This window comes from Aquarana catesbeiana, linkage group LG03 (assembly GCF_042186555.1).
Source record: "Aquarana catesbeiana isolate 2022-GZ linkage group LG03, ASM4218655v1, whole genome shotgun sequence".
NCBI classification, from domain to species: domain Eukaryota; kingdom Metazoa; phylum Chordata; class Amphibia; order Anura; family Ranidae; genus Aquarana; species Aquarana catesbeiana.
This window is the reverse complement of record NC_133326.1, coordinates 29,570,437-29,596,298: the sequence shown is the minus strand read 5'-3', so window position 1 is coordinate 29,596,298 and position 25,862 is coordinate 29,570,437. Positions and strand designations below refer to the sequence as shown.

At 43.6% G+C, this 25,862-nt stretch overlaps 1 protein-coding gene across 1 annotated transcript in view; it reads right to left on the bottom strand.

Moving 5' to 3' along the window:
* CHD2 (chromodomain helicase DNA binding protein 2) overlaps positions 1-24,713 on the bottom strand; it is a gene marked incomplete in the record, with an annotated part of 115,932 nt that extends 91,219 nt beyond the window's left edge. The window contains 2 exon segments of the mRNA XM_073618404.1: positions 23,419-23,545; positions 24,228-24,713. Coding sequence (XP_073474505.1) covers positions 23,419-23,483 — 65 coding nt within the window.
* Between the last annotated feature and the right edge of the window lie 1,149 nt (positions 24,714-25,862).

Below are 25,862 nucleotides of genomic sequence, written 5' to 3'. Positions count from 1 at the left end.
AAATTATATATATATATATCTTTCCCTTTAAAATTTATTTTTCAGCCTTGACCGGAAGTGACATTGTGGCTTCATGACGACACTCCAGTCCTCCAAGGCCATAGAGTAAAAGAGTGTTAACTCTTCAATCACCTACGGGCCAGACGGCGGCACCATTGGATCGTTTCTCGGGTGAACCGGCGGAAATAGTAAGCCTGAGAAGCCCCGCGAACGGCGGAAGGGTTTGGGGGGGACAGGGGGCGTACCCTCCAGCCGCTTCGGAAACTGGCCAAGCGACTGAGCTGCTCAGACCAGTTTCATGAGAAAGCTGGCCTTCTCTGGAAAAAAAAAAAAATGGTACCAGGGTTATGGCCGATATCTTCAGTCATAACCCCGGTAAAATCACGTGTAGACCTCAGCATGCATACATACATACATATACTAATATATATATATATATATATATATATATACACACACATACATACACATGTATTGTGGTCAGGAAGTGATTAGGCAGCCCATATACAGAGTGATATATATAGCCTATAGTTCTACTTTAACCGCTTGCCGTCCAGCGCACGATGATGTACGTCGTTGGCACAATGGCACGGCTGCTCAAATGGGCGTACCTGTACATCCCCTTTAAATCACGGGCTAGTGGGCGTGCGCGCGGACTCGATGTCTGTCGGTGGCCCATGATCGTGACACGGAGAGGCAGAACGGGGAAATGCTTGTAAATAAGGCATTTCCCTGTTCTGCCTAGCAACATGACAGGGATCTACTGCTACCTGTCATCGGGAGCAGGGAGCAGTGATCGCTGTCATGTCCTAGTGAGCCCATCCCCCCCCTACAGTTAAAACAGAGTTAACGCCTTGATTGCCCCCTAGTGTTTAACCCCTTCCCTGCCAGTGTCATTTACACAGTAACCAATGCATTTTTATAGCACTGATCGCTGTATAAATGTCACTGGTCCCAAAATAGTGTCAAAAGTGTCCGATGTGTCTGCTGCGATGATCGCGATAAAAAAAGATTGCCGCCAATACTAATAAAAAAAAAAAATGAATAATAAAAATGCCATGAATCTATTCCCTATTTTGTAGACGCTGTAAATTTCGTGTAAACCAATCAATATACGCTTATTGCGATTTTTTTTTAACCAAAAATATGTAGAAGAATACATATCGGCCTAAACTAAGGAAGAAATTAATTTTGTTATATATTTTTTGGGGCTATTTATTATAGCAAAAAGTTAAAAAATTGCTTTTTTTTTTTCAAAATTGTCGCTCTTTTTTTGTTTATAGCGCAAAAAATAAAAACCGCAGAGGTGATCAAATACCACCAAAAGAAATCTCTATTTGTGGGAAAAAAAGGACATCAATTTTGTTTGGGTACAACGTCGCACGACCGCTCAATTGTCAGTTAAAGTGACCCAGGGCGTGGCCCCCGAAATTTTCACACCTTCAGGTAACTGGCTCAATTAGGCAGGAAATGTCTCCCAGTGCCGAATCGCAAAAAGTGCTCTGAACAGGAAGGGGGTAAATCCTTCCGGGGCTGAAGCGTTTAAGGCTACCGCCAACAAGCAGTCAAAGCGGAGATCCACCCAAAAGGGGAAGTTCCGCTTTAAGGACTGGTTACCCGCTCCTCTTGCACAATTGGCACTTTTGAGGAGCGGGGGGTGGGGGTGGGGGGCAGGTACCCGCTTCCCACTTCCGTTCTGAGAGCCATGGGAAGGGAAGTTCTCCTCCCTCCCTCCTGCAGTCTTCTGGGACTCCGACAGGTCCCAGAAGATTGCATCCACCATTCACGATGCACAGCGCAACTCGCGCATGCGCAGTGGGCACCCAGCTGTAAAACCGCAAGCTGTCATAGTGAAGATGTATACACCTGCGGACCAAAGACGGCGAGTGGGACCGACTGGGGGGACACACTGCTGGATCCTGGGACAGGAGGAGAGTGGCTATTTTTTTTTTAAAGTCAGCAGGTACAGTTTTCGTAGCTGCTGACTTTTATTTTTTTTTCACAGGTGGCCGGAACTTCTCTTTAAACCTCCCAGTAACAAAGAGATTTACTCCCCATTGCAGATGTAGCCCTTGTACAATCACAGGATGGTTTTTTCTGTATCTATTTGCACACAAATGAATTCATCTCTGCAGGTAGATCGATTTACTTGTCCAGCTGCTGTATGGAAAATCAAGAAAGATACTCGGATGGAATAACCCGAGCTCAGGGCTGATAACCGGTGTATGGAAATGTCGCCGGCCAAATGATTGCAAATCTGGTGTTCCTTCATACGCAAATAAATACAAATGAAGGAACACAAGGCTAGGAAATACCGCAGACACATGTACTATATTAGCAGAACATTTAATGCACGGCTAGTCTATATGAAAGCTGGAAAAGTATTTGTATGGATGACATTTTGCAGACTTATTGCTGGCCTTTCACTATACGAAAAATCGATCCAACCCATTTTCGAAAACTGAACATTCGGCCATGAGAGCAAACGATAGTGCCGTCTTATATTGACCGATAAATCGTTCAGTGGACATAAATTAATCCATTTTTCGTTCGTTTTTTTTTTTTATATATATATACCTAGTGCAGACAGCTCGGACAGGAAACACATTAACCTTTCAATTTATCATTCGTTAGAAAACTTCCACACTCGTCCTTCGTTTTTTCGGCTGAAAAAACGTCCCAACAATTATCGATTTTGTGCCCATTAACTGGCCGAAAAAACAAACAGACTCGCCAAATCACCGAATTTCATCAGATTTTTCGTATAGTGCATGGCCAGCATTAGAATGTGAATTCTGTGGATGGAAATGTACAGACTGTGGAATAGGAACCTATTGGATTGCAGTTTTACTCACAAGTTTACCACTCATGTTACAATCCAACCGTACAATCAACTACAGATTTACCAAAACTTTGTAATAGGAGGGCCTAACTAAAGTATCCATTTGCCAACCTCAGAACACCATTATACAGTGGCTCTCCTGTCAGGGCCAGATGCTGAGGATTTTGGTGGGCCTTTTTATGAAAATAAATTAAATTAAAACATTTTTTGGAGAGAGAGAGAGAGAGAGAGAGAGAGAGAGAGAGAGAGAGAGAGAGAGAGAGAGAGAGAATGGGGTAAAAGATAGAGGTGGTGAGTCTGTGGGGGGCACAGCATAGTACATTACATGGGTGGCACAGCAGGGTATGTTACATGGGGTGGGGCAAAACACAGTACATTACATGGTAAGCACTGCAATGCACAGCAATTTACATGGTGGGCACTGCACATGAAATAGTGGGCACTGCACATTACATGGTGGGCACTGCGTGCAACAGCATGACATGGCGGGCACTGCACATTACATGGTGGGCACTGAACATTAGATGGTTGACACTGCAAGTCACATTACATGGTGGGCACTGCAAGGCGCAGCACATAACATGGTGGGCACTGCATTGCACAGCACATAACATGATGGGCACTGCATAGCACGACATGGTGGGCACTGCATGGCACAGCACGTAACATGGGGGGGCACTGCACGGCACAGCACATGAAATGGGGGGGTACTGCACATGACATAGTGGGCACTGCATGGCACAGCACATGACACGGTGGGCACTGCACATGACATGGTGGGCACTTCATGGCACAGCACATGACACGGTGGGCACTGCACATGACATAGTGGGGACGGCACATTACATGGGGGCACTGCTTTGCACAGCACATGACATGGTGGGCACTTCATATGACATAGTGGGCATTTCATGGCACTGCACATGACGTGGTAGGCACAAGAGAGCACATTACATGGGTAGAGCAGCAGTCTGTCCCCCAGCACAATGATTACATCCCCCCCAGGTCAGTTTCTACACAATCCTCCCTAATAAATTTACTAACCTCATCTCAACAGCATGGCAGATTTCCTTCCTCCCGGGCTCCTGCTGGTTAGGATGACATCAGCGCCCCTCCCCCAGACAGCTGCCTGCAGCTCCCAGACACTGAGGATCTGTGTGAGTGGAAGAGATCCTGTGATAGGAGCCGGGCATCGGAAGAGACAGGACTCTGCCGATGGGGACAGGGCTAAATCTTCCGATGGGGACAGGGCTAAATCTTCCGATGGGGACAGGGCTAAATCTTCCAGAGGTCAAGTTTTGCAATTAAATTTGCACTCAATTAGCAGGCCCTTGGCACTACATACTTGTTGATCTAAAGAAGATTGTAACATGTGTGGTGAGCCTTAAGCCTAGTACACACGGGCCGAATGTCGGGCGGCATCGGCCAGTTCAATAGAACCCTGCTGACATTTGGCCCGTGTGTACTGGACGCGGTCCGACAGAAGCCGGACATTTAGCCGGCTTCTGTCATAGGGTCGTGCCCCAAAAAGGTCTGTCGACCGGCACCCGGTCAGCACTTTCAGCCAATGGCTTTTTGCAAATTTACACGCAGCCCCACCCCCGCATAGATGTGACCCTACCCTAAAGCTCTATGTGGTTTTCCTGCAATTTCAGAAAAGGGGTAGGGACCTTTTCACTGTATTTTCTGAAGATACAAGCCGCCCATTTAAATGAATGAGCCCCTGCAAACTCGGGAATCTGAATTAGTGTGAACATAGCCTAAGGCTCGTCTCACACTGGGGCGGCTTCAAAGTCGCCCGACTCTGAAGCCGCCCTGCACAGCGTGACTTCAGCGTGACTCTCAAATGACTTCTATAATAGAAGTCTATGCAAGCCACTCCAAAGTCGCCCCCAAGTAGTGCAGGAACCTTTTTCTAAGTCGGAGCGACTTGAGTCGCACTGATTAGAACAGTTTCATTGCACCGCATGGAGCGCGACTTCTCAGGTGACTTGGTCGCCCTGGTGTGAACCGAGACTTAGACAAGCTGGCACCTGCTTTCTCCATTATCCACTTTCTGTAGGTGCAGACACGCATGTTTTCCCAAAGGTGAGCTTGTACATTTCTAGATCAATCAGTCTGCCACCTATTATCTGTAGGCAGCAATTGATTGGTTGCTGACTAGTTCTTCCACTCTGCACAGGTTAGCCTGGCTAATCATTACCAGCCACGTCTGACTAATGAGGAGGTTTAAAGTAGAATTGCATGTTTATAGGCACTTTAGTTTGTTCGGGCCAAGCTGGCCTAAGGCTTGATTCACAATCAGTGGTGCGACCAAACAAAGGCGCGTTTCCATGCATAGGGCCTTACATGCGAGAAACGCAGAAAAAAAAATTTCTGATTCCTTTCCAAAAAATGTGCAGCACCAAACCGAATGGTGTTGTAGCAGCATACGGTTTGGCGCGCCTTTGCAAATGCGTGGGAGTGCCACCAACACTTAATGGCACTACCGCGCATTGTGCTAAATGGCCGATACGTGCATGTCAGGATAGTGCACGGTTTTGTGCGCATTCCAAACATGCATAGATGTGAAGCATGTCAGTCTGACACGCGGCATCTCCAATCGTGATAAGAAGCCTCTGACAGAGGCTTCATTCCACGTGATCAGCTGTGAACCAATCACAACGAAACGGTATTCCTCGGTTCGCACTGACAGGGAGTGCCGATCGGAGGCTCTCCCTGTCAGAGGGGGGTCTGTGCTGATAATCAGCACATTGATTATCAGCACAGCCCCCATCAAATGTACCCATAAGCTGCCAATCGGTGCCCAGTCAGTGCCCCATCATAACCCCCTGCCAGTGACCAATAAAGTGCCAATCAGTGCCCACCACAGTACAAATCAGTGCCCATAGTGCCAGTGTCCATCACAGTGCCAATCAGTGCCCAGCATTAACACCTGTCAGTACCTGCCCATCAATGCCGCCTGTCAGTGCCCCCTATCAGTGCTGCATATCAGTGCCGCCTATCAGCGCCCATCAATTCTACATATCAGTGCCTCCTCATCAGTGCCCGTCAGTGAAGGAGAAAACAAATTTTTATAACAGAAACAAAGAAAAACTTTTTTTTTTTTTTTTTCAAAAATGTTGGTCTTTTTTAGTTTGTTTAGCAAAAAATAAAACCGCAGAGGTGATCAAAAACCACCAAAAAAAATCTCTATTTGTGGGAAGAAAATAATAAAAATGTAGTTTGGGTACAGTGTAGCATGACTGCGCAATTGTCAAAGTGTGACAGCGCTGAAAGCTGAAAATTGTCCTGGGCAGGAAGGGGCAAAAGTGCCCGGTATTGAAGTGGTTAAAAATGATGATTTTAAATCAAGTTGATTTAATACAAGCCTTTTTACTAGTGATTTAAATAAAATCCACCCTGCCTCCAAGGCTCTGTTCTATTAGGAGATTAATTGGGGACAGTGGAAGGGGAGGATCAGAGAACACAGGATCAAACAACCTTTTTACACAATGAAGAGGATTATCCCCTTAAGGTTCCACAGTATAACAAGCGTGCTTTGCTGCATACACTCAGTATAGACTGATTTTACTGTTGTGGGTTTAGTAACACTTTAAGATGTATTATATTAGAACAAAAGGTCAACAAGTATGAACATGCCTTCCGATAAAAGCTCTGGAGATTTATCTACAAACACAAGTCAGGAGTGGAAGACGTCATGTGTCTATTCTGACAGAGGCGCTTTATAATGTGCATCCTCCAGGTTCTGTCATCCTGCTACAACCTCTGAAGTCAGAAAAGCCTGAAGTCAGAAAAGCCTGAAGTCAGAAAAGCCTGAAGTCAGAAAAGCCTGAAGTCAGAAAAGCCTGAAGTCAGAAAAGCCTGAAGTCAGAAAAGCCTGAAGTCAGAAAAGCCTGAAGTCTAGGGCCGAAACAACTAATCGATTAATCAACAACTAATCAATTATGAAATTAATCGATTACTATTTTCATAATTGATTAATCGGCCAGTAACATAATGGGGTTAAAAAAGCTAAAATTAGCCCTTTAAGGTACAAAAGGAGCAAATAATCTCTACTGTAAATATTACTTTCACTGTTGCACAGTAAAAAAACGAAGGGCTAATTTTTAATTTTTTTTTAACTCCATTATGTTACTAAATGTCTTAGGCCTGGTTCCCACCCCCCCCCCCCCCCCCCATGTGTTTTTTGGTGCTTTTTGCAGAAACGCACTACAGTTCATTTAATGTTCACATCTATGCTTTTTTTCAGCTGCTGTGTATTTGGAAAGGGTCAAGGACCTTTTTCAATGCAAAACGGTGCTTTTTTGGTTCAATAGACTTCAATGGAGAAGCTGCAGAAAAGCATGTAATATTACAGTTCTGTTTGAAAATCTGCAAAACAGTCTAGAATTTTTTTTTTTCTTTAAATAAAAAAAATTTGATCTGAGTCTGATGATATTTACCAGATTCAACCTCTAATAGTATATAGATATCTCTTCTGTCTGTTATTCTCAGAGAGGATTAAAGATTTTACTCCCTAACCATATAGTTGGTTATTTATATTTACCCCTGCATATAAAAGATATTTAGGAATAAATTGCCTTTTTTTCAACTTTACATATTAACTAAATTATACACCACACTTCTTTTTAATCGAAACAATAAATCGGCCAACTAATCGATTATGAAAATAATCGATAGTTGCAGCCTGCCTGAAGTCAGAAAAGCCTGATCTCTGATCCTGTGGGCTTTTTCTGGCCTGGATCTTACCGAAGGAAAAAAAAAAAAAAAAAAAAAAAAAAAAAAAAAAAACACACACAATACTAGCAACTCCCTTATTTCTATCCTTTGATATTCCCCTGAAATAAAGATGCTTATTTTACACAATGCATTGGCCGGTTACGCCACTCCAATTTGTAGGCATTGTCCTGTCCTGCATTGTCCTGCTTTGTTTTATCTGCTTTGTCAGGTCAAGAAGTCTAAAGTACACAAAACACACAAACCTTGTGGTCATAGTTTCATCACAAGTCAATGTACATATTTGCCAGAACATCACAGATCATCAAATGTCATCTGAAAAGTGATCACATCACAAAGGATAAAGTGCAATGTTTTCCGATCTGCACAGGGCCCGACAAAGGGGTCCCACACGGCTCCGAAACGTTGCACTTTATATCCTTTGTGATCACTTTTAGGATGACACTTGATGCAACATTTCGGAGCCGTGTGGACCCCCTTTGTCAGGTATGCCTGATGAAGAGGCTCTCCCTGCGCAGCTCGGAAAATGTTGCACTTTATCCTTTGTGATCACTTTTCAGATGACATTTGATGGTCCGTGGTGAACATTGACTTGTGATGCCTCCAGTTTCCAGCTGACTTTTGCTGCAGCACCTCCGAGGCCTTTCCAGGAACGTGTGCGATGAGAACATTGACATTACAGTTTTACTGTAGTCACTTCCCATTGTGATAGGCAGGTCATACATTATGCAATTTTCTTTCCTTCAACTAAAGGTTGAAGGGAAAAAAACATTGCTGGTATCCCCCATCAACAGAGTCACTGTTGTGTTCTGCTGCAGGGAGAATAGAGAACCTTCCCCACTGGCAGAATACAATGATCACTGCCAGGAAAAAAAAAACCTGACAGGATGGTTGTATGGAGAGCGATTGATAGATCTACTTCTGTACAACCAGCCTTGCCCATATTGAAATTACAGGCCGAATTTTAGACAGTCTATGGCTGGCTTAGGGCTGCGTTCCTTGAAAGCTGCCAGCAGGCTTCAGCACTAGGCTGGGTTCACACTATTGTGAATTGGGTTTTCTCCACATCTAATTCACATAGCAGGAGATTGTGACTCTATGGAGCCGCTTCACACATCTCCGCAGCGGCTCCGGTGTGAATTGCACAAGAGTCCTCTTTTGGTCCATTTCAGGTCTGAATTCAGCCCAAAATTGGAACTGAAGTTGTTAATGGAGACGCACCGGACCCCTGTTGTGAGCCGCTCCGTGATACGGTGTGAACCCAGCCTAAAGCTTGTAAAAGCCTGGTGAAGCCTGCTAGCAGCTTGCTTAAAGTGGCAATCAGCACTCCTAATGGGAACTGGAAATTAAATGGTACTTTAAGGCCCGGTTCAATGCAGGATGCAGTTTGCATATTCTGGGTGCATTCTGCGTTTTTCAATACACGTTTTTGATCCATTGAAGTCTATGGAACCAAAAACCAGGAAGAAGTCCCTGGCCCTTTCCATAAATTGCACAGATGTGAAGATGACCCATAGGAACCCATGTTAGATGAACTGTGGTGCATTTCTGCAAAACTGAAAATGTACTAAAAAATGCACGGGTGTGAACCGGGCCTTAAAGCTTCAACATAGCTTGCTGAAAGCTCTGCAAATGCTTTTTCAAACCTTGCAGTTCACACTACGCTTATATAGGAACGGGCTCAGGCGCGTTCGGGATCCCACCTGTCCGATCCCGACAGGAAGCCGACACTGTATATCACTAATCACAGGCTGAGAGACATTTCTCGGTACAGAGCGGCACAGATCTAGAAATGTCTCACTGCCTTTGATTAGCGGTGTGCAGTGTCGGCTTCCTGGCAGGATCAGGCAGGTGGGATCCCCAACACGCCCGAGCCCACCTATACTCCTATACAAGCTGAAGCCTGTGTGATTTTGTCAGGCTGAGTAGGATCAGGTTTGTGGTGGTGGAGGGGGAATCAAAAGGCACCAATTTATTACAGATTTCAGCTTCAATAACTTCTTACTTTTGCTGCTTTAGACCCTTTTCACATGGGCGCCTCTGCTGAGAGGACTCTGCTTGCTCAGCGGAGAGGGGAGAGGGAAATCGCTCTGCTGATCCTTGCTGAGCAGGTGGATGATAGGTCCGTGTCCGCTCTGGACACGGACACAGTCACGCTCTCCTCTATGGGGCAATCGTATGGAAAAGGTCCGCCTGCAGCGATGTGAATGAAGTGCCACTTTGTACACTTCCATTAAAGTTTGGTTAATTATAAAAAAAAAAATTTTAAAAAAAGATGATTTGTTTTGGAAGAGGGAACTTGAGGGGGCGGCAGGGGGTAAGTATTCTTCTAGGAGGGAAAATTTGTGGGGGGGGACGGTAGTGCTGTTGTGATATAGGCTGCAAACACCCATGTTATCCGATTCTGGTGCGGACCAAAAAAAAAAAAAAAAAAAAAGGGTCCTGCACGACTTTGGTCCGAATGCGATGCAAATTCAGCCATACAAGCTGTATGGCCGAATTCTCATCGCAGAGAAATTGCATGCGATTTGCACTGCAGTGTGATTCGCATGCGATCTCGCACAGCGTACTGGTGTGAACTGCACCTCACAGGTAGAGATGTACAGACTTTTGAATGGTTTATATAAAACACCTGAGGTGTCAGGAAGTGAAGATCTGGAAGCAACAGGTTTCCCAGGTTTATTATAAGAGCCCTTTCACGCTGCCAGCGCGGGGGCATCGTTGGTAAAGCGCCGCTAGTAGTTTTAGCGGCGCTTTACCATCGTTTTTGCGGCGCTTTTTGGGTGCTAGCGGGGCGCTTTAAACCCCCGCCAGTGGCCAAAGGGTTAAAAGTGCCCACAAACCGCCGCTGCGCTTTGGTGGCGCTGCGCGTTGATTTCAATGGGCAGGGGTGCTTTAGGAGCGATGTATACACCGCTCCTAAAAGAAGCTGCTTGCAGGACTTTTTTGGACGTCCTGCCAGCGCACCGTGCCAGTGTGAATGCACTCGGGCCTTCACACTGGGATTGTGGATGAGGCTTTTTTCAGGTGCTTTATAGGCGCTATTCTTAGAGCTAAAGCGCCTGAAAAACGCCTCCAGTGTGAAAGGGGTCTAAAGGATAACAGAACCACCGGGATAGAGCGAGAGCGGTGACAAGCGGCCGATTCACACACCAGAAACAGTCCAAATGCGATACGGATGAGATTCTGCATGTCCATTTTTATGCATTTTAATGCGTTCTAATTTTTTTTTTTACCCCTCTTTTTTTCCCCCCAACGTTTCCTGGAGGTTTTTTTTTTTTTGTTTATTTTTTGCTGTAATGTGTTCTAATGCAGTTCCTTGCAGCAAAAATGCAGCATGTTCTACGTTTGTTGACAGTACTTACATTGAAATCCACGTAACCTACATGTGGTGTGAACTGGTCCTCAAACTGCATGTTATTTCCACGTTGCCTTTTCTCTGCCTGCTTTTGTCAAAAACATCTTTACTAAAAAAAACTTTTGGCGTCCCCCTGTCAGAACACAACAGATCAGCGAGGGAGATCACTGTACCAACATCAGATGGTTAGTACAACGACTCCAACCGGAGCTGTCAGTTTTTTTTAAATAAAAATTTAGTGTGTACTAAGCTTAGTGCTCCATTCACACCTGAGTGTAGCGATTTACTGCCATTTTCAGGCTTTTTTTTTTTTTTTTTTAAGCAACTTTGCCGCATTTTACAAATTTTTGTAAAGAGTTTTAGAAACGTATTACAAGCGTTTTAGAGCTTCAGGTGTTTTTGTTTAGCCAATAGAAAGCACTGGGGGGGGGGGGGGATTGGGGGTGGAGAGCTGCGTTTTGAGCAGAAAATGCTCGTATATTGCTCAAGTCAGGCGTTTCTATTGAACTCTATGGGCCAAAAACAAGAAGCTCATGTACTTTTTTTTTTTTTTTGAGCGACGGGCGTTTTGCTTCAGGCAACAGAACGCTCAGATGTGAACAGGGGCCACTGAAATTAATGGGATTTGGCTTGTTGAGTGTTTTTAGAGCTTCAAGCAGAAAATCGCACAGATGTGAACAGGGGCCCATTTTCAAATCCTGATCCTTTCCAAGGATAAGGCGTTTTTGCAGCGCCTGAAAAAAACGCATAGATGTGCTTATACCATTGAAGTCTTTTAAACCAAAAAAGCAGTTTTGCGTTTTAAAAAAGTCCCTGACCCTTTCTAAAAACGCAGTGGCTGAGAAAAGCATAGAAGAGAATGTGTCCCATAGGAAACCATGTTAAATGGACTGTAGCGCGTTTCTGCAAAACGCATAGGTGTGAACCAGGCCTAAAACTGGAGCACCCCAGAATCTGGTGCAGCTGTGCACGGTAACCAATCACCTTATAACTTCAGCTTGTTCAATTAAGCTGACAATAAGACGATAAGCGAATCCGACTTTGAATCCGTGTGACTTCGGGTTCGGGTGCAACGTGGCTGACACCTGCGTGCAGGAACCTTTTTTTTCCCCCAAATCGGTGCAGCACCGCAAAGTTAGCATTGCACCGATTTGAACAGTTTAATTGCCGACAATAGGACGCGACCCGTCAGATCGCATAACAAGTCACACAGGCGTGAACGGGGGGCTAAAACCTGGAAGCCGATTGGTTATCATGCACAGCTGCCCCAGATTTTGCACTCTCCAGTTTTGGTAAATCAAACCCTTTCAGTGTAAATATTTGTTTTGAAAGCAAACTGGTATTTTAACAAATGTCTGGTTCTATGGGAACTGTATGATGTGTAGTATATATACATATATATTTACATACCTAAAAGTGAACAAAAATAGGTCATGATCAGGTTTGCCACAACGTGAATGTGTACGTCTTATGAAGGTCTGGCAGGGTAGATTTCACAACACACAGGAGGAAACCGCGGTTTATAAATATTCTTATCTCGGGGAACATATACGTGTGGAGCGGAAATAGAATGTGTGTGTATGCAAAAGAAAAACCTCCTAGAAGAAAGAGAGCAGAACAGAACCACAGGACTACTGAACACAATAACGAGTCTGGCTGAGAAGACAGAGGGGGATGATCTGCTTAAACTGGGGTGTGCAAAATCTGGTGCAGCTGTGCATGGCAGCCAATCAGCTTCTAACTTCAGCTTGTTCAATTAACCACTTCAGCTCCGGAGATTCCCCCCCTTCATGACCGGGCCATTTTTTGTGATGCGGCGCTGTGTACTATTTGTCTCAAAAAGACCATGCGATTTCAATGCGGCTGCGTTTTTGAAAAGGTACATGCACTTTTTTTTTTTTTGCAGAAACGCAGGCACGGCAACCCATTCATTTGAACGCGGCCACACCAAAGACAAGAGTGTGAACCTAGGGTTAGGCTCAAAAAAATATATATAATGGTTAATTTTTGTTTCTTTGCCATAAAACTTTGCATTTCGATAAACAAAATGAGCCCACTTACATTTCAAAAGTCAGACGATCGAGTGCGGGTTCACGCTTTTTCAAACAATTTTCTAAAGGAAATTTGTAAGTTCTGTATATAAATGTATTGTATTTTGTATGTATTGCACACTGTCCTCACTGTGCACACGGCACTAATAATGTTTTCAACACATGTTTGCATTGTTTCCAGTCCTGATTAGATTTAGTCTGTCTATGTTACGCCCCTTGTTGCCATAAATGTACAATTGTAATCATGTGTATAAAAACCTTCACTTGCGTCATAATAAAGCAGAACAGTTATTTGGAAAGATGCTGAGCGTATCTTTTGTGTCTGTTCCCTACTGCAGTAGTTGTTATTCATTTGGAACCACTAATCAATATGAGGATAGGAGTTGCCCATCTATAAATTTCCATGTCAACCTGTATGGCCAGCTTAAGGGAAAGTTATACTCAGGTCAGATTTTTTTTCCTCCATCTGTGTCCCATTGGGGAGATTTCCCTTCATTTCCTGTCACATATCCAAAACAGGAAATGATAAGAAATTCCTGAAGAATAAGGAAATTCACTGGGGACCCCCCAGGTCACCAGAACTAGGGTTCGCATTGGAGATTTCCCTTCTATTTCTGGGGACAACCCAAATGTGGGTTTTACTTTCAATGATAAACAGGACAAATAAAGGATGAATCTCCATAATGGGGGTACAGACAGCAATAAAAACTGACATACGTTCTAATCCCTCTCCACTCTATCCAAAACTATAGAAAAAAAAATACATTTGCCTTTAGTTAGACCCCTTTCACACTGGGGCTGCCCGAGCGTTAGCGCTAAAGCCCTCCTCGTTTTAGCGGCGTTTAAAGTGGTTGTAAACCCCTTTGTCTTACTTTTATCTATAAGTAAGCTTAGAATAAGGCCTACCTATAGATCATGGAAATATCTCCTAAACGTGCGTCATTTAGGAGATATTTCACTTGTAGTGCGCCGATACCGTGACTGACGGCTCACGCGGCCCCGTAAGAAAGAAGGGCGAAGATGGTCGTGGCCTGCACAGGGGACAGCACGGGCTTCGTTTGCAGGAAAGTGCCATATAATGGGCAAGTATGCAATGCATACTAGCCCATTATGCTTTTAATTTGCAGGCCTTGCGGGGAGCAAAAGAGGAAGTAAAACCCATCGGGGTTTACTTCCTCCTTAAGCAGCACTTTTTGGCCGCTAGCTGAGCGCATTTAACCCCCACTATCAGCTGAAGAAGGGGTTAAAAGCGCCCGAGTTGTAGCTCTTTCGAAACGCTTTTCAGGCGCTTTAGAAGCGCTGCCCATTCATTTCAATGGGCAGAGCGTTTTGGGAGCGGTGCAAACCGCCCCAAAGATGCTGCTTGCAGGACTTCTCCCAACATCCCGCAAGCGCACCGCCCCAGTGTGATAGCACTCGGGCTTTCACATTCGGGTGGCAGGGGAGGCAGTTTTCAGGTGCTATTTCTAGCGCTAAAACGCCTGAAACCTATGTGAAAGGGGTCTTATACTTTAGGCTGGGTTCACACCTATGCGAATTGGATGGGTTTCTCTGAATCCAATTCGCATGGTAGGAGATTATGATCGGCTCTCTATAGAGCCGGTTCACATATCTCCGATGCGAATTTGCACAGGGGTCCTGTGCGTCTTTTGGTCTGTTTCAGGTCCGAATTCAGCCCAAAAATTCAGTGTGAAATCAGTCTGAAATGGTGAACGGGGACACACCGGACCCCGACTGTCAGCCGCATGCGAAGATAGTGTGAACCAAAGCTTGGACAAAAAAAAAAACCTGGAAGCTGATTGGTTTCTATGCAGAGCTGCACCAGATTTTTCACTCTCCAGTTTTAGACCCCTTTCACATTGACGGCGCCTGCCGCTAGCGCTAAAGTGCCACTCGTTTTAGCAGCACCTTGGCGCTGTTTTAGCTGCGCTTTTTGGCCGCCAGCTGGTCGGTTCTAACACCAAAAAAAGGGTTAAAAACATCCCTTTTGCAGCGCTTTGGAAGCGCTGTCCATTCATTGCGATGGGCAGGGCGATCGCCAAATACAGCGCTCCCAACCCACCCCAAAGATGCTGCTTGCGGGACTTTTGGTAACGTCCCGCCAGCACACCGCCCCAGTTTGAAAAGTCACACTGAAATGAATGGGAGGCAGTTTTCAGGGCTATTTCTAGCACTAAAGAGCCTAAAAACTGACCCCAGTGTGAAAGGGGTCTAAGCAAATCAACCCCCAGATGTCCATTGCAAATAGAGAAATCTCATGGCAGGTAATGTGGACTAAAAAGAAGGAAATCTAATGAAGTGTCGGTTCACACGGATGTGAATTTGTTGTGAATTTGATGCGTTACACACAGTCTAGATTCACAAAAACACAACGAGTTTCCATGACTGTTGTTCACATCTATGCAATGCGATTGCTATGCGAATGCGGCAACAAAAAGAGCCCTGTGCAAGTTTACTGCGGTGCGATTCCCATCTCCATAGACATCAATGGAAACTGCACTGAAAATGCATCCTGTGTTCAGATGTGTGCGAATACTGCTTTGTTTGTGTAGATTTTTACATATTTCCCCCCTCCTGCTCCTCCCCACTTCCTATTTCCTGTCTAATTTCCCAAAAACGCATTTCACATTACAAAACGCACTAAACTCCAACAAAATCCGCATGAGAATTGCACCCGCTTGGATCAGTGTGAACCCAGACTCAAAATACTTAGAACATGTGATTAGCAAAGCTTTTTAGAGAGGGGGGGGGGGGCTCTAACACATACTAGGGGTGGATTTACTAAAACTGGAGTGTGCAAAATCTGCTGCAGCTCTGGAGAGAAACCAATCAGCCTCCAGGTTTTAGCCCCTCGTTCACATGGAGCACGGCTTTGAAATTGTGCGACTTCATCTGAAATCACATTCTCAGGTCTGACTTGAAAGACATCTATGCGGCTTCATGCACAGATATCTATTTGTAGTCGCACCCGAAAATTGGCAAAAAGTAGCACAGGAACTACTTTTGCAAATCGGTGCAGCACTGCAAAGTCGGCGTTGCACCGATTGGAACGATGCCATTGCCGGCAATAGGCTGCGACAAATTTCTATATTTCTATAATGTAAACGAGGGCTTAGCCCCTGTTCACATCGGCACGATTTGACATGTCAAATCGCAGCCTATTGCCGCTAACGATACTGTCCCAATCGATTCGACGCTGACTTTGAGGCGCCACGCCGATTTCCAAAAGTAGTTCCTGCGCTACTTTTGGTGACTTCAGGGGCGACTGCACGAAGCCGCACAGATGTCTTTCAAAATCGCCCCTGAACTCGCACTGAAATGCGGGTTTGAAATCGTGCGAGTTCAGCTGAACTCTGAGTAATTTTCTGAGCAAAAAAAAATAAAAAATGATGATTTACATGTAGGAGCGAAGTGTCGGAATTGGCCTGGTATGGAAGTAGTTAAAGTGGAGTTCCACCCACTTTTACAACTCTTCAGCATGCCTCACTAAACTGTGCACTGTAAACGAATTGGATATTTTTTTATTCTTTTTCTCAGCACCTTCTGTATATCTGCTGTATTCATTTTTCACTTCCTCCTCCCTGGCCGTGGCCCACTGCATCATTTCCTGTTTGCAATGTCTTCTGGGAAGGGGCAGCAACTTCCTCTGACACTGCCGTTGCTATGGAAACCTGACCTGAAACTTACACTGCTTGTGCAGTAAGAAATACAGTCTGGCTTCAGATGCCCACGGCCTGCTGTAAGTTTATAAAATAACAAACTACTGCTATAAACTAACAAAACAGACCTTAGTTTACAGACTAACTTTACTAGAATACATTAAGCTTGTGTATTATAGGAGTATTTTTATTTAAAAACTAATTTCGGCCGGAACACCACTTTAAAGTAAAACTATAGGCAAACCTTATTTTTTCATTGTGGATAGAGTATGGGAGGGTTAGAACTCCTGTCAGAAGTTTTTTTTGTTGCCATCTCTGTCCCATTGTAGAGATTTCCCTTCACTTCCTGTCCCATAGCCAAACAGGAAGTGAGAAGAAATCCCTACAAATGAAGGGAATTCCTTGGGGACCCCCCCAGGTCACCAGAACTAGTGTCCCCACTGGAAGATTTACCATTACTTTTCTGGGGACACCCCAAAATTTGGGATTTTCTTTTACTTTCAATGATAAAGGTAAATAGGACAAAAAGAGGAGGGTGAATCTCCCTAACTGGGGCACAGACAGCAATGAAAACTGACAGGTGTTCTAATCCCTCTCCGCCTCTATCCAGAACGAATTCCCACCAATGCGTTTTTTCATGCTTTTTTGCAGAAACACAGGACATTTTTTTTTAACATGGAAAACGTTCACGTCAATGCATTTTTGTGCCTCTGCATCTTTGGAAAGGGTTAGGGACTTTTTTAAACGCAAAACTGAGCTTTTTTTTGTATTTTTTTGGTTCAAGCGACTTCAATGGAGAAGCTGCAGAAAAGCATGTAATGCGTGTCTACTGCGATTTTTGTTTTTAAATCTGCCCAACAAATTAAAAAACAAAAAAAAAACAAAAAAAAAAACCCACACACACACACCACATAAAAAAACGCAGAAAGCACAGCAAAAAAGCACAGCAAAAAAGCACAGCAAAAAATGCTCAAAAACAACATGCATTGATGTGAATCAAGCCTTAGGCCCCTTTCACACTGGGGCGGTTTGCAGGCGGTATTGCGCTAAAAATACCGCCTGCAAACCGCCTCTAAACAGCTTCCGCTGTTTGTTCAGTGTGAAAGCCCTAGGGTTTTCACACTGAAGCGTTGCGCTGGCAGGACGGTAAAAAAAGTCCCGCCAACCGCTTCTTTGGTGCGGTGAAGGCGCGGTGTATTCACCGCTCCTAAACCGCTCCTGCCCATTGAAATCAATGGGACAGCGCGGCTATACCGCGCTGTACGAGCGGATTTAACCCTTTTTCGTCCGCCAGCGGGGGTTAAAACCGCACCGCTAGCAGCCGAATACAGCCGCAAAAACGACGGTAAAACAGCGCTAAAAATAGCGCTGTTTTACCGCCGACGCCCCCACCGCCCCAGTGTGAAAGGGGCCTTACTAATACTTTAGGCTTTGACAAAAAAAAAAAAAAAAAAAAAAAAAAAACATTGGTTTCCATGCACAGCTGCACCAGATTTTGCACTCGCCAGCTTTAGTAAATCAACCCCCTTCAATGCAAATAGAGAAATCTCATGGAAGGTAACCTGGACTGAAAATCAGGGGAGGGCTCGTTATCACACACTGGGGGGGGTTGATTAAGGCCTGGTTCACACCTATGCAGGTTGCAGTTTGTATATTACAGGCACATTTTCCGGTTTTCATCCATTGAAGTCTATGGAACCAAAAACCAGGAAAAATTCCCTGGCCCTTTCCATAAAATGCACAGATGTGAACGTGACCCATAGGAAACCATGGGAAATGGACTGTAGTCTGTTTCTGCAAAACTGAAACTGTTTTCGTAAATCCAATGGAAAAATTGTACAAGAAAATGGCCCGTACACACGATCCGAATATCGTACAACTTTTTTCGCTTAATAGTCGCAAGTAGAAATTGAATAGGTAACTAAAGTCACGCAAATTCTTGTACGACAGATAAAAAAAAAAAAAAAAAAAAATCAGAAGTGATGTCATGTGTTGTAATGTGTTTGTATTGTCGGATGACAACTGCACTGACTAAACAAAAAACGTACGATCCGGTGTCGTACGAGGAAAATTTTCGCGCTTGTCCAATTGAATAATAATCGGATGAACTGTCGTGATCGGCTCTCGAAAGTAGAGTACACACGATCTAAAAATCATACGATTCTTCCTCGGACGACAGTATTCGTACGATATTCGGATCGTGTGCACAGGCTATAAATCCAACAAGCTGAAGTCAGAAGCTGATTGGCTACCATGCACATCTGCACCAGATTTTTTATTTTTTTTTTTTTACACTCTCCAGTTTTAGTAAATCAACCCCCAGATGTCCTTAATTGCAATTAGAGAAAAATCTCATCACAGGTAACGTGGACTGAAAAGAAAGAAATTAAAAAGGGAAAACAGCTGAGAACATTAGCAAAGCTTTGTAGAGAGTGGGGGAGGGGGTGTTATCACATGCTCTGTCCCACCCTTGTAGAGATGACTGAATAGAGCTCATGTGTTTGGAGACTGAAGCACAACCCCCCCCCACTCCATTTGTTAATCTCATGTGTTTGCAGACGGAGGCCCATCCCCCACCCCATTGGGATTTATAGATGGACCTCAGGCTGCTTTGCTGCAAACTTGGCTAACCTGTTTTTCCAGCTGCTGTGACAAGTCACAACTTGGGAGACTCGGTTTTCTTCAAATGCAGGAATGTGTTACTATGTATATCGTTTTGATGTTTAAAGTTTTTTTTTTTTGTTAAATTAAACCAGAGACATGCTGGGATGTGTAGTTCCACACGCACCAGGAAGCTACAGATTGTTTACTAATCCACTATAAAAGGTGGGATACACACTATAAGGATATCAGCCAAACAATCGTCCGATTTTCTTCCTTTCACAGCAAGTCGGAACTGAGGAAAGGAAATAACGTTTGAAAATTCTCGCACGACAAAGGCTTTTTTTTTTTTTTTTTCTGATCACGCGCAGTCTTTAGTTTCTGATTTTTCAGATCCAAAAACGATACACATTACGTGAAAGTCGTTTAGTTCCATTACGAGAAAAACTTCGTAAATATTTGCTCGGAAGCGGCTGTCGAAAGTTGTGTACACGCCATCAGAAAATCGGACGATCGTTCCTCAAACAAAACTGTCCGATTTTCTTATACTGTGTACAAACCTGAAGACTGCTTTACATATTAGATTTCTAGCTGTATTATTAGACGGTTGTTTCGCGTTGACCATCAATGCCGTAAAATACCCAATAGCAGTAACAATGTTTCAGGTAGAGTAGTTACAAAAAATAAAAAAGTAAAAGATATGTTGGAAAAAGAAGCTGAAGATCTGAACATTTCTCCTTTCATGTGAAGGGAAAGCAGGCTGATCTCACACACACAGTCTATTCCAGACCAGCTGGGGCTTTCTTGCCAAGAAGGGAGGTGCTGTGCAGCACTGACATCACACCCGGAGGGGGCGGGAGGCAGCCCAAGCCAATGACGCCCACAGTAACCAAGGGACCGACCAACCAATCAGATCCCACGGAAGGCACAAGATGGCCTTTGAACTCCTAGAAAGCAATTTCCTCCTCCTGCTTGTGGAGAGCACACAGAGCTCGCAGAATGTCAGCCAGGCATTGCAGCACAAAGGAAAAGCCATTTTGTGACTCCAATAGAAAACGCTCAAATCCTGTTTTTATACCCTCTACCTTCATGTTTTTACACTGCATTCCATTCTATTCACTGATCACACCATAGGGCTCAGCATCAGGTCTTTATATATATCATAGGTGCAAAAAAAAACACAAGTATTTAATGTAAGAGCTACTATTTTATCCAAGGCATTTTCCTAAAATGGCTGCCAGATACAAAATGTACTTCAAGCAGAGCTGTACGAGGAAAAATGCAGCGCCACGGGGTCTGGGTCTCTTTTTTTTTTTGGAACAATTATAGTGTGGCAGATCATCTGAATCTGCTTGTCATTAAAAATGGTGACAGCTGTGCATTCAATTTGTTTTATAATGTGAATTTTTAAAAAGAATACACCTCTTTTTAACATGGCTTTTTACAACAAGAGTGTGTGTGTGTTTAATATATATATATATACACACACACACACACACACACACACACACACACACACACACACACACACCCCAATATACATATACCAATAATGAAAACATGTATAACAATGCATGCACACTAATATACATACATATAGTCCCAATAGATATGTTAAATTGTCAGGACTTTTGTCTGTTGCACAATAAATAATTTCCCTTTGGGATTAATAAAGTATTCTGAAAGTCCCTTCTGTATTGTAATTGTACTATCCCCCCTCTACATTGTAAAGTGCTGCACAAACTGGGGGTGCTAGATAAATCCTCAATAATAATACTTCAATCATTAGCTCCATGAAAACTAAGCTCAGTCATGACACACACACACACATACATACACACACATACTGGGGTTTATTTACCAAAGCACGAGAGTGCAAAATCAGGCTTACCTCTGCTCAGGAACCAATCAGCTTCCAGGTTTTATTGCCAAAGCTTAATTGAACAAGCCGAGGTTAGAAGCTGATTGGTTTCTATGCAGAAGTGAGCCTGATTTTGCACCTTCCAGCTTTAGTAATTAAACCCCACTGTGTCCTTTGTACCTGACCCTCCAGGTTCACAAACCCCCTATAACCCCTATTTCAGCTCACAGGTAATGTTAGTAGAATCACAAGAGACTGGAAGGTGAGAGTCTGAGAAAACGAGAGGTACCACAGGAAGCAAACTACCACAAAACACAAGGTTTTACCTCCTCAATGCAAAAATGCTAAAATCAAAACAAGTTGAAACTTCAAAACATTAACTTAGGTTGCCTAGTATGTGTGTGTGTGTGTGTGTGTGTGTGTGTGTGTGTGTGTATATATATATATATATATATATATATATATATATATATATATTCTCAAAGGAAAACAAAAGCAAAACCATGCCATTTAATATTTTTTATTTAGTGAATATAAATTCTAAAATGAATAGGATCAATAAACTCTTCCGGAAAATAGTTCCCAAACATAAATACCTCCTTAAATAAACTGTAGAGGTGGACAATAAATATTTAGATATATAGACAAACTAGTGGAATAACTTAGAACACGTCCAAAACAGGTAAAAGCTCTTAAAATGGTAGGTGGATGTATGACACTATAAATATATATATATAGTACCCATATATTAGCACTATATATTGCACAAAATAAATACATTTATTGTTTTAATACTCACATACTGGCACTTTTTTGCCATGTACAGGACACCCTATATTTTTTTTTTTTTTATTAACAATATACAGGGCACCCTTTTTAAATATACATTAACTGGACACCCCTACATTTTTCATTTACATTTTTTTAACACCCATATACAAAGCATCCTTATTTTTTCCCTTTATTACCCATATACATCCTTATTTTTTTTATCTTAAATACCAGTATACAAAGCACCTTTATTTTTAAATACCCATGCACTGGGCACCTTTAATAAATAGTCTAATGGTGCCCAGTGTATGGGTATTTAATAAAAAAATAAAAGTATTTAAGAATGCCTAGTCTATGGGTATTTAAACACTTTTTTTTTTTAAATACCCATGCACCTTTAAATTATTGTTTTAAATACCCATATACACTAGGAACCTTTAAACTATATTTACATACACATATACTGGGCAACTTTAATGTGTCTGACAAACTTCCACTAGGTCAGTGGTTTTCAACTCCTGTCCTCAGGACCCACTAACAGGCCAGGTGTTCAAGATAACTGGAATACATCACAGGTGATATCATTTGCTGCTCAGTGATTGCAGCATTCTAGTCTGCATCTCCCCAAGGTAATACTTAAAATCTGGCCTGTTACTGGGTCCTGAGGACAGGAGTTGAGATCCACTGCTCTAGGAGGTTATAAAAATAACTTAAAAAAAAAAAAAAAGGTAACAAATTATAACCACTGTTTGATGGTTTAAGTTCTAAATGTTGCAGAATAGGCAGAAAAATATCACAAAACTGTAAGCAAATCATGTGGATATATATATATATATATATATATATACACACACACACACACACATAAATATATACATATACACACACACATACACCATGTATATGCACATGGGTGTGCGTTGGTAATAACATAATGCAAAAAAATAAACAAGAATGTAAATGTCAATAAACATATTAAAATGAGTAACTGAATGGACCATAAGGAAAAAGAAAGGGGGAAAAAAAAAAAAAAAATAGAGCAGCTCGGTGACTAGGGAGCAAAGGCAGACCCTGTTCATCCCCAGAGAGCATCCGATGGATTAATTTGACATAATTTACACCGAGGCTTCATTGTGGCCTGGTGTGTGAAATAAAACTTCTGAAATTGTGAAGTGAACAAAAAATGGTGCAATGCAGTGGAGGCTAAAAAAGCACAAGGTCACATATAAAGAGGCATGAAAAAGGATGAAAATGGGAGAAATTGATGGTAAAATAGGAGAAATGTAAGCTGGGGACTCCGTAGAAGAGTCTATCAGGGGCCCTTTCCTAGGCTTACCAAGTTTCCGAAATTAGCAGGAAAAAAAACTAGGGTGTGGCAATGGGAGAAGTCAAGGTCAGAGCTGGAGAGGAAAAAAAAAAAAAAGAAAAATGTGTAATAAAATATTGGGGTGTCCCTAGGAGGAAGTGGGGGAGCAGGTCAGCTGTGTGATCATACAGGACAGGGAAAAGTTATTACAAAGTGATACATTTCCTACCTGGATACATTGCTGTGAGCAGATCCGTCCTCCTCCTCTCCGGATTTCTCTTTATTGCTCATCATCTTGTATCAGTTTATGGATCAGGTGTGCAGATGGATGGGGGGTGAGGGGGTCCAGGTATTTGCTGTCAAAAGTTGAAAGAAAGGTGAGATCCCCCCCATGCTACAAAAGTTTCCCTTTGCAAGGATCGGGGGCTGACACACACACAAAGCAAACCACCGAGGGGGTCAAGGATAGGGAACCCCCTTACAAAATATAAATCAAATAATGGGGGGTCCAGGTATTGGCTGTCAAAAGTTGAATGAAAGGTGAGATTCCCCCCCCCCCCCTTAATGCTGCAAAGTCTGCCTTTGCATTGGGCTGACACACACAAAGCACACCACCGAGGGGGACAAAGACAGGGGAACCCCTTAAAAAAAAAAATCAAAATAAATAGGGGGGGGGGGGGGGGGTCGGATTTCCAGGTATTTGCTGTCAAAAGTTGAAAGAAAGGTGAGATCCCTCCGATGCTACAAAGTCTCCCTTTGCATGAATCTGCGATCGGGGCTGACACACATACAAAGCAAACCACCGAGGGGGACAAAGACAGGGGAACCCCTTAAAAAAAAATAAAATAACCATAGGGGGATCCCCCAAATCACAACTTTAATGCCGGATGATACAGCCGGCCAATGCAAAAGTTTGCTGCCTCGCCCCGGAAAAATAAATATAACGATTGCGTCATCGGACATAAACGTGATCAAAACCCCCCAAAAAATACCCCAAATCTTGCAAAAAAGGGGGTTGGGAAGTGTTCAGGAGCTCACCTGTTCAATCCCAGAGAGGATCGGCTCCCGGAAGCATTGTAAATCCTATTAGCGGTAAATGCCCGAAAATGGTGAAAAATAGGAAAAAAGGGTAAAAATCGGGTGCGATGATGGTTAGTGGGGTGCAGGGGGTTAGAAGAGGGGTGCAGGGGGATGGAGAGAAGTCGAAGATCCGAGTCGGGCTGCGCTCAGAGCAGACAAATATGGAGGTACGCCATGAAGCTGGGAAAACAACGAGCACACTCCTCGCCTCTCCGGATCGGAGAGAGAGAGAAAAAAGCTCCAAAATGCGGGGATTTCAGGGGTGCGGAGCTCCCCGAGGAGCACAGGTGGGGTGCTGGGGGCCAGGGGGGTCCCGGGAGGGGCCCAAAGTTCATCAAAGTTGAGTAGAAGTGGAGAAGGGAATGCGGAGAGCTGAGTGCGCTCTCTAAGGCACAGCCGCCATCTGTAGCTTCCTTCCCAGCTATGAGCTCTGCCTGTGATTGACACTCTCTACATTTACCCCACAACTCAGGTGATGTACTAAGACCCACCCCCTTCCTCCATATCCACCATCAGACATGGGGTCACTGGGAGAATGGGAATGGGGACACCATCAGAGATTGGGGAGACTTCACTGTCCAAAGCTGAGGTGGTGGTGAAGAGAGAGGGGGGGCTGAACACCCTTTAGGAGCCAGAGAGGAAAGACTCATTAATAGCCTTTGTCTTCATTGCATTAGCATGCTGCTATCCTGGAGATAAATCACTTCCTGTTTGGACAGGAAGTGGTTTAAAAAGTAAGCCATTTTGTGGAGTTGGGTTTTAAGATGGCTCCAGCCAGGGACTGAAGTTTTGACCCTCTTTATGGGAAGTGGTGTGGGAGGCAGATGGGGGCTGATAAAGGATCAGGTGACTACCTATAATCTGGTGTCGGAAACCATTACTGGAAGAACCAATGTTTTATTAGACAACTCCAAGACTAGTTACTTAACTGTGTGAAGTAAAGCGCTTTGACTCAATGGCGCCACTCTAGTGGTTGACACTGAAATTCATTGAAAGCAACATGATCAGATGCCATAATACCTGACCAACGTAACCAAACCCATTCATTGACATCAGTGTAAGCAGATGCCATAGTGGGTAACCAAACCTAAAATGTGATGATCAGATGCAATAGTGGCTGATCAACTTAACCAAACTCATTCATTGGCAGTGTGATGATCAGCTGACCAATGTAACCAAACCCATTAATTGGCATCAATGTGATGATCAGACGCCAAGGAGGCTGACCAATTTAACCAAACCCATTCATTGGCATTAGTGTGATGATCAGACGCCATAGTGGCTGACCAACGTAGGCAAACCCATTCATTGACAGTGTAATGATCAAATGCCAGTGGCTGACCAACTAAACCAAACCCATCCATTGACATCATTGTGATTATCAAACACCATGGAGGCTGACCAATGTAACTAATCCCATTCATTGACATCAATGTGATGATCAAATTCCATAGAGGCTGACCAACGGAACCATTCATTGGCATCAATGTGATGATCAGACGCTATGGAGGCAGACCAACATAACCAAACCCATTCATTGAAATCAATGTAATGATCAGATGCCATAGTGGCTGACCAGCATACCTAAACCCA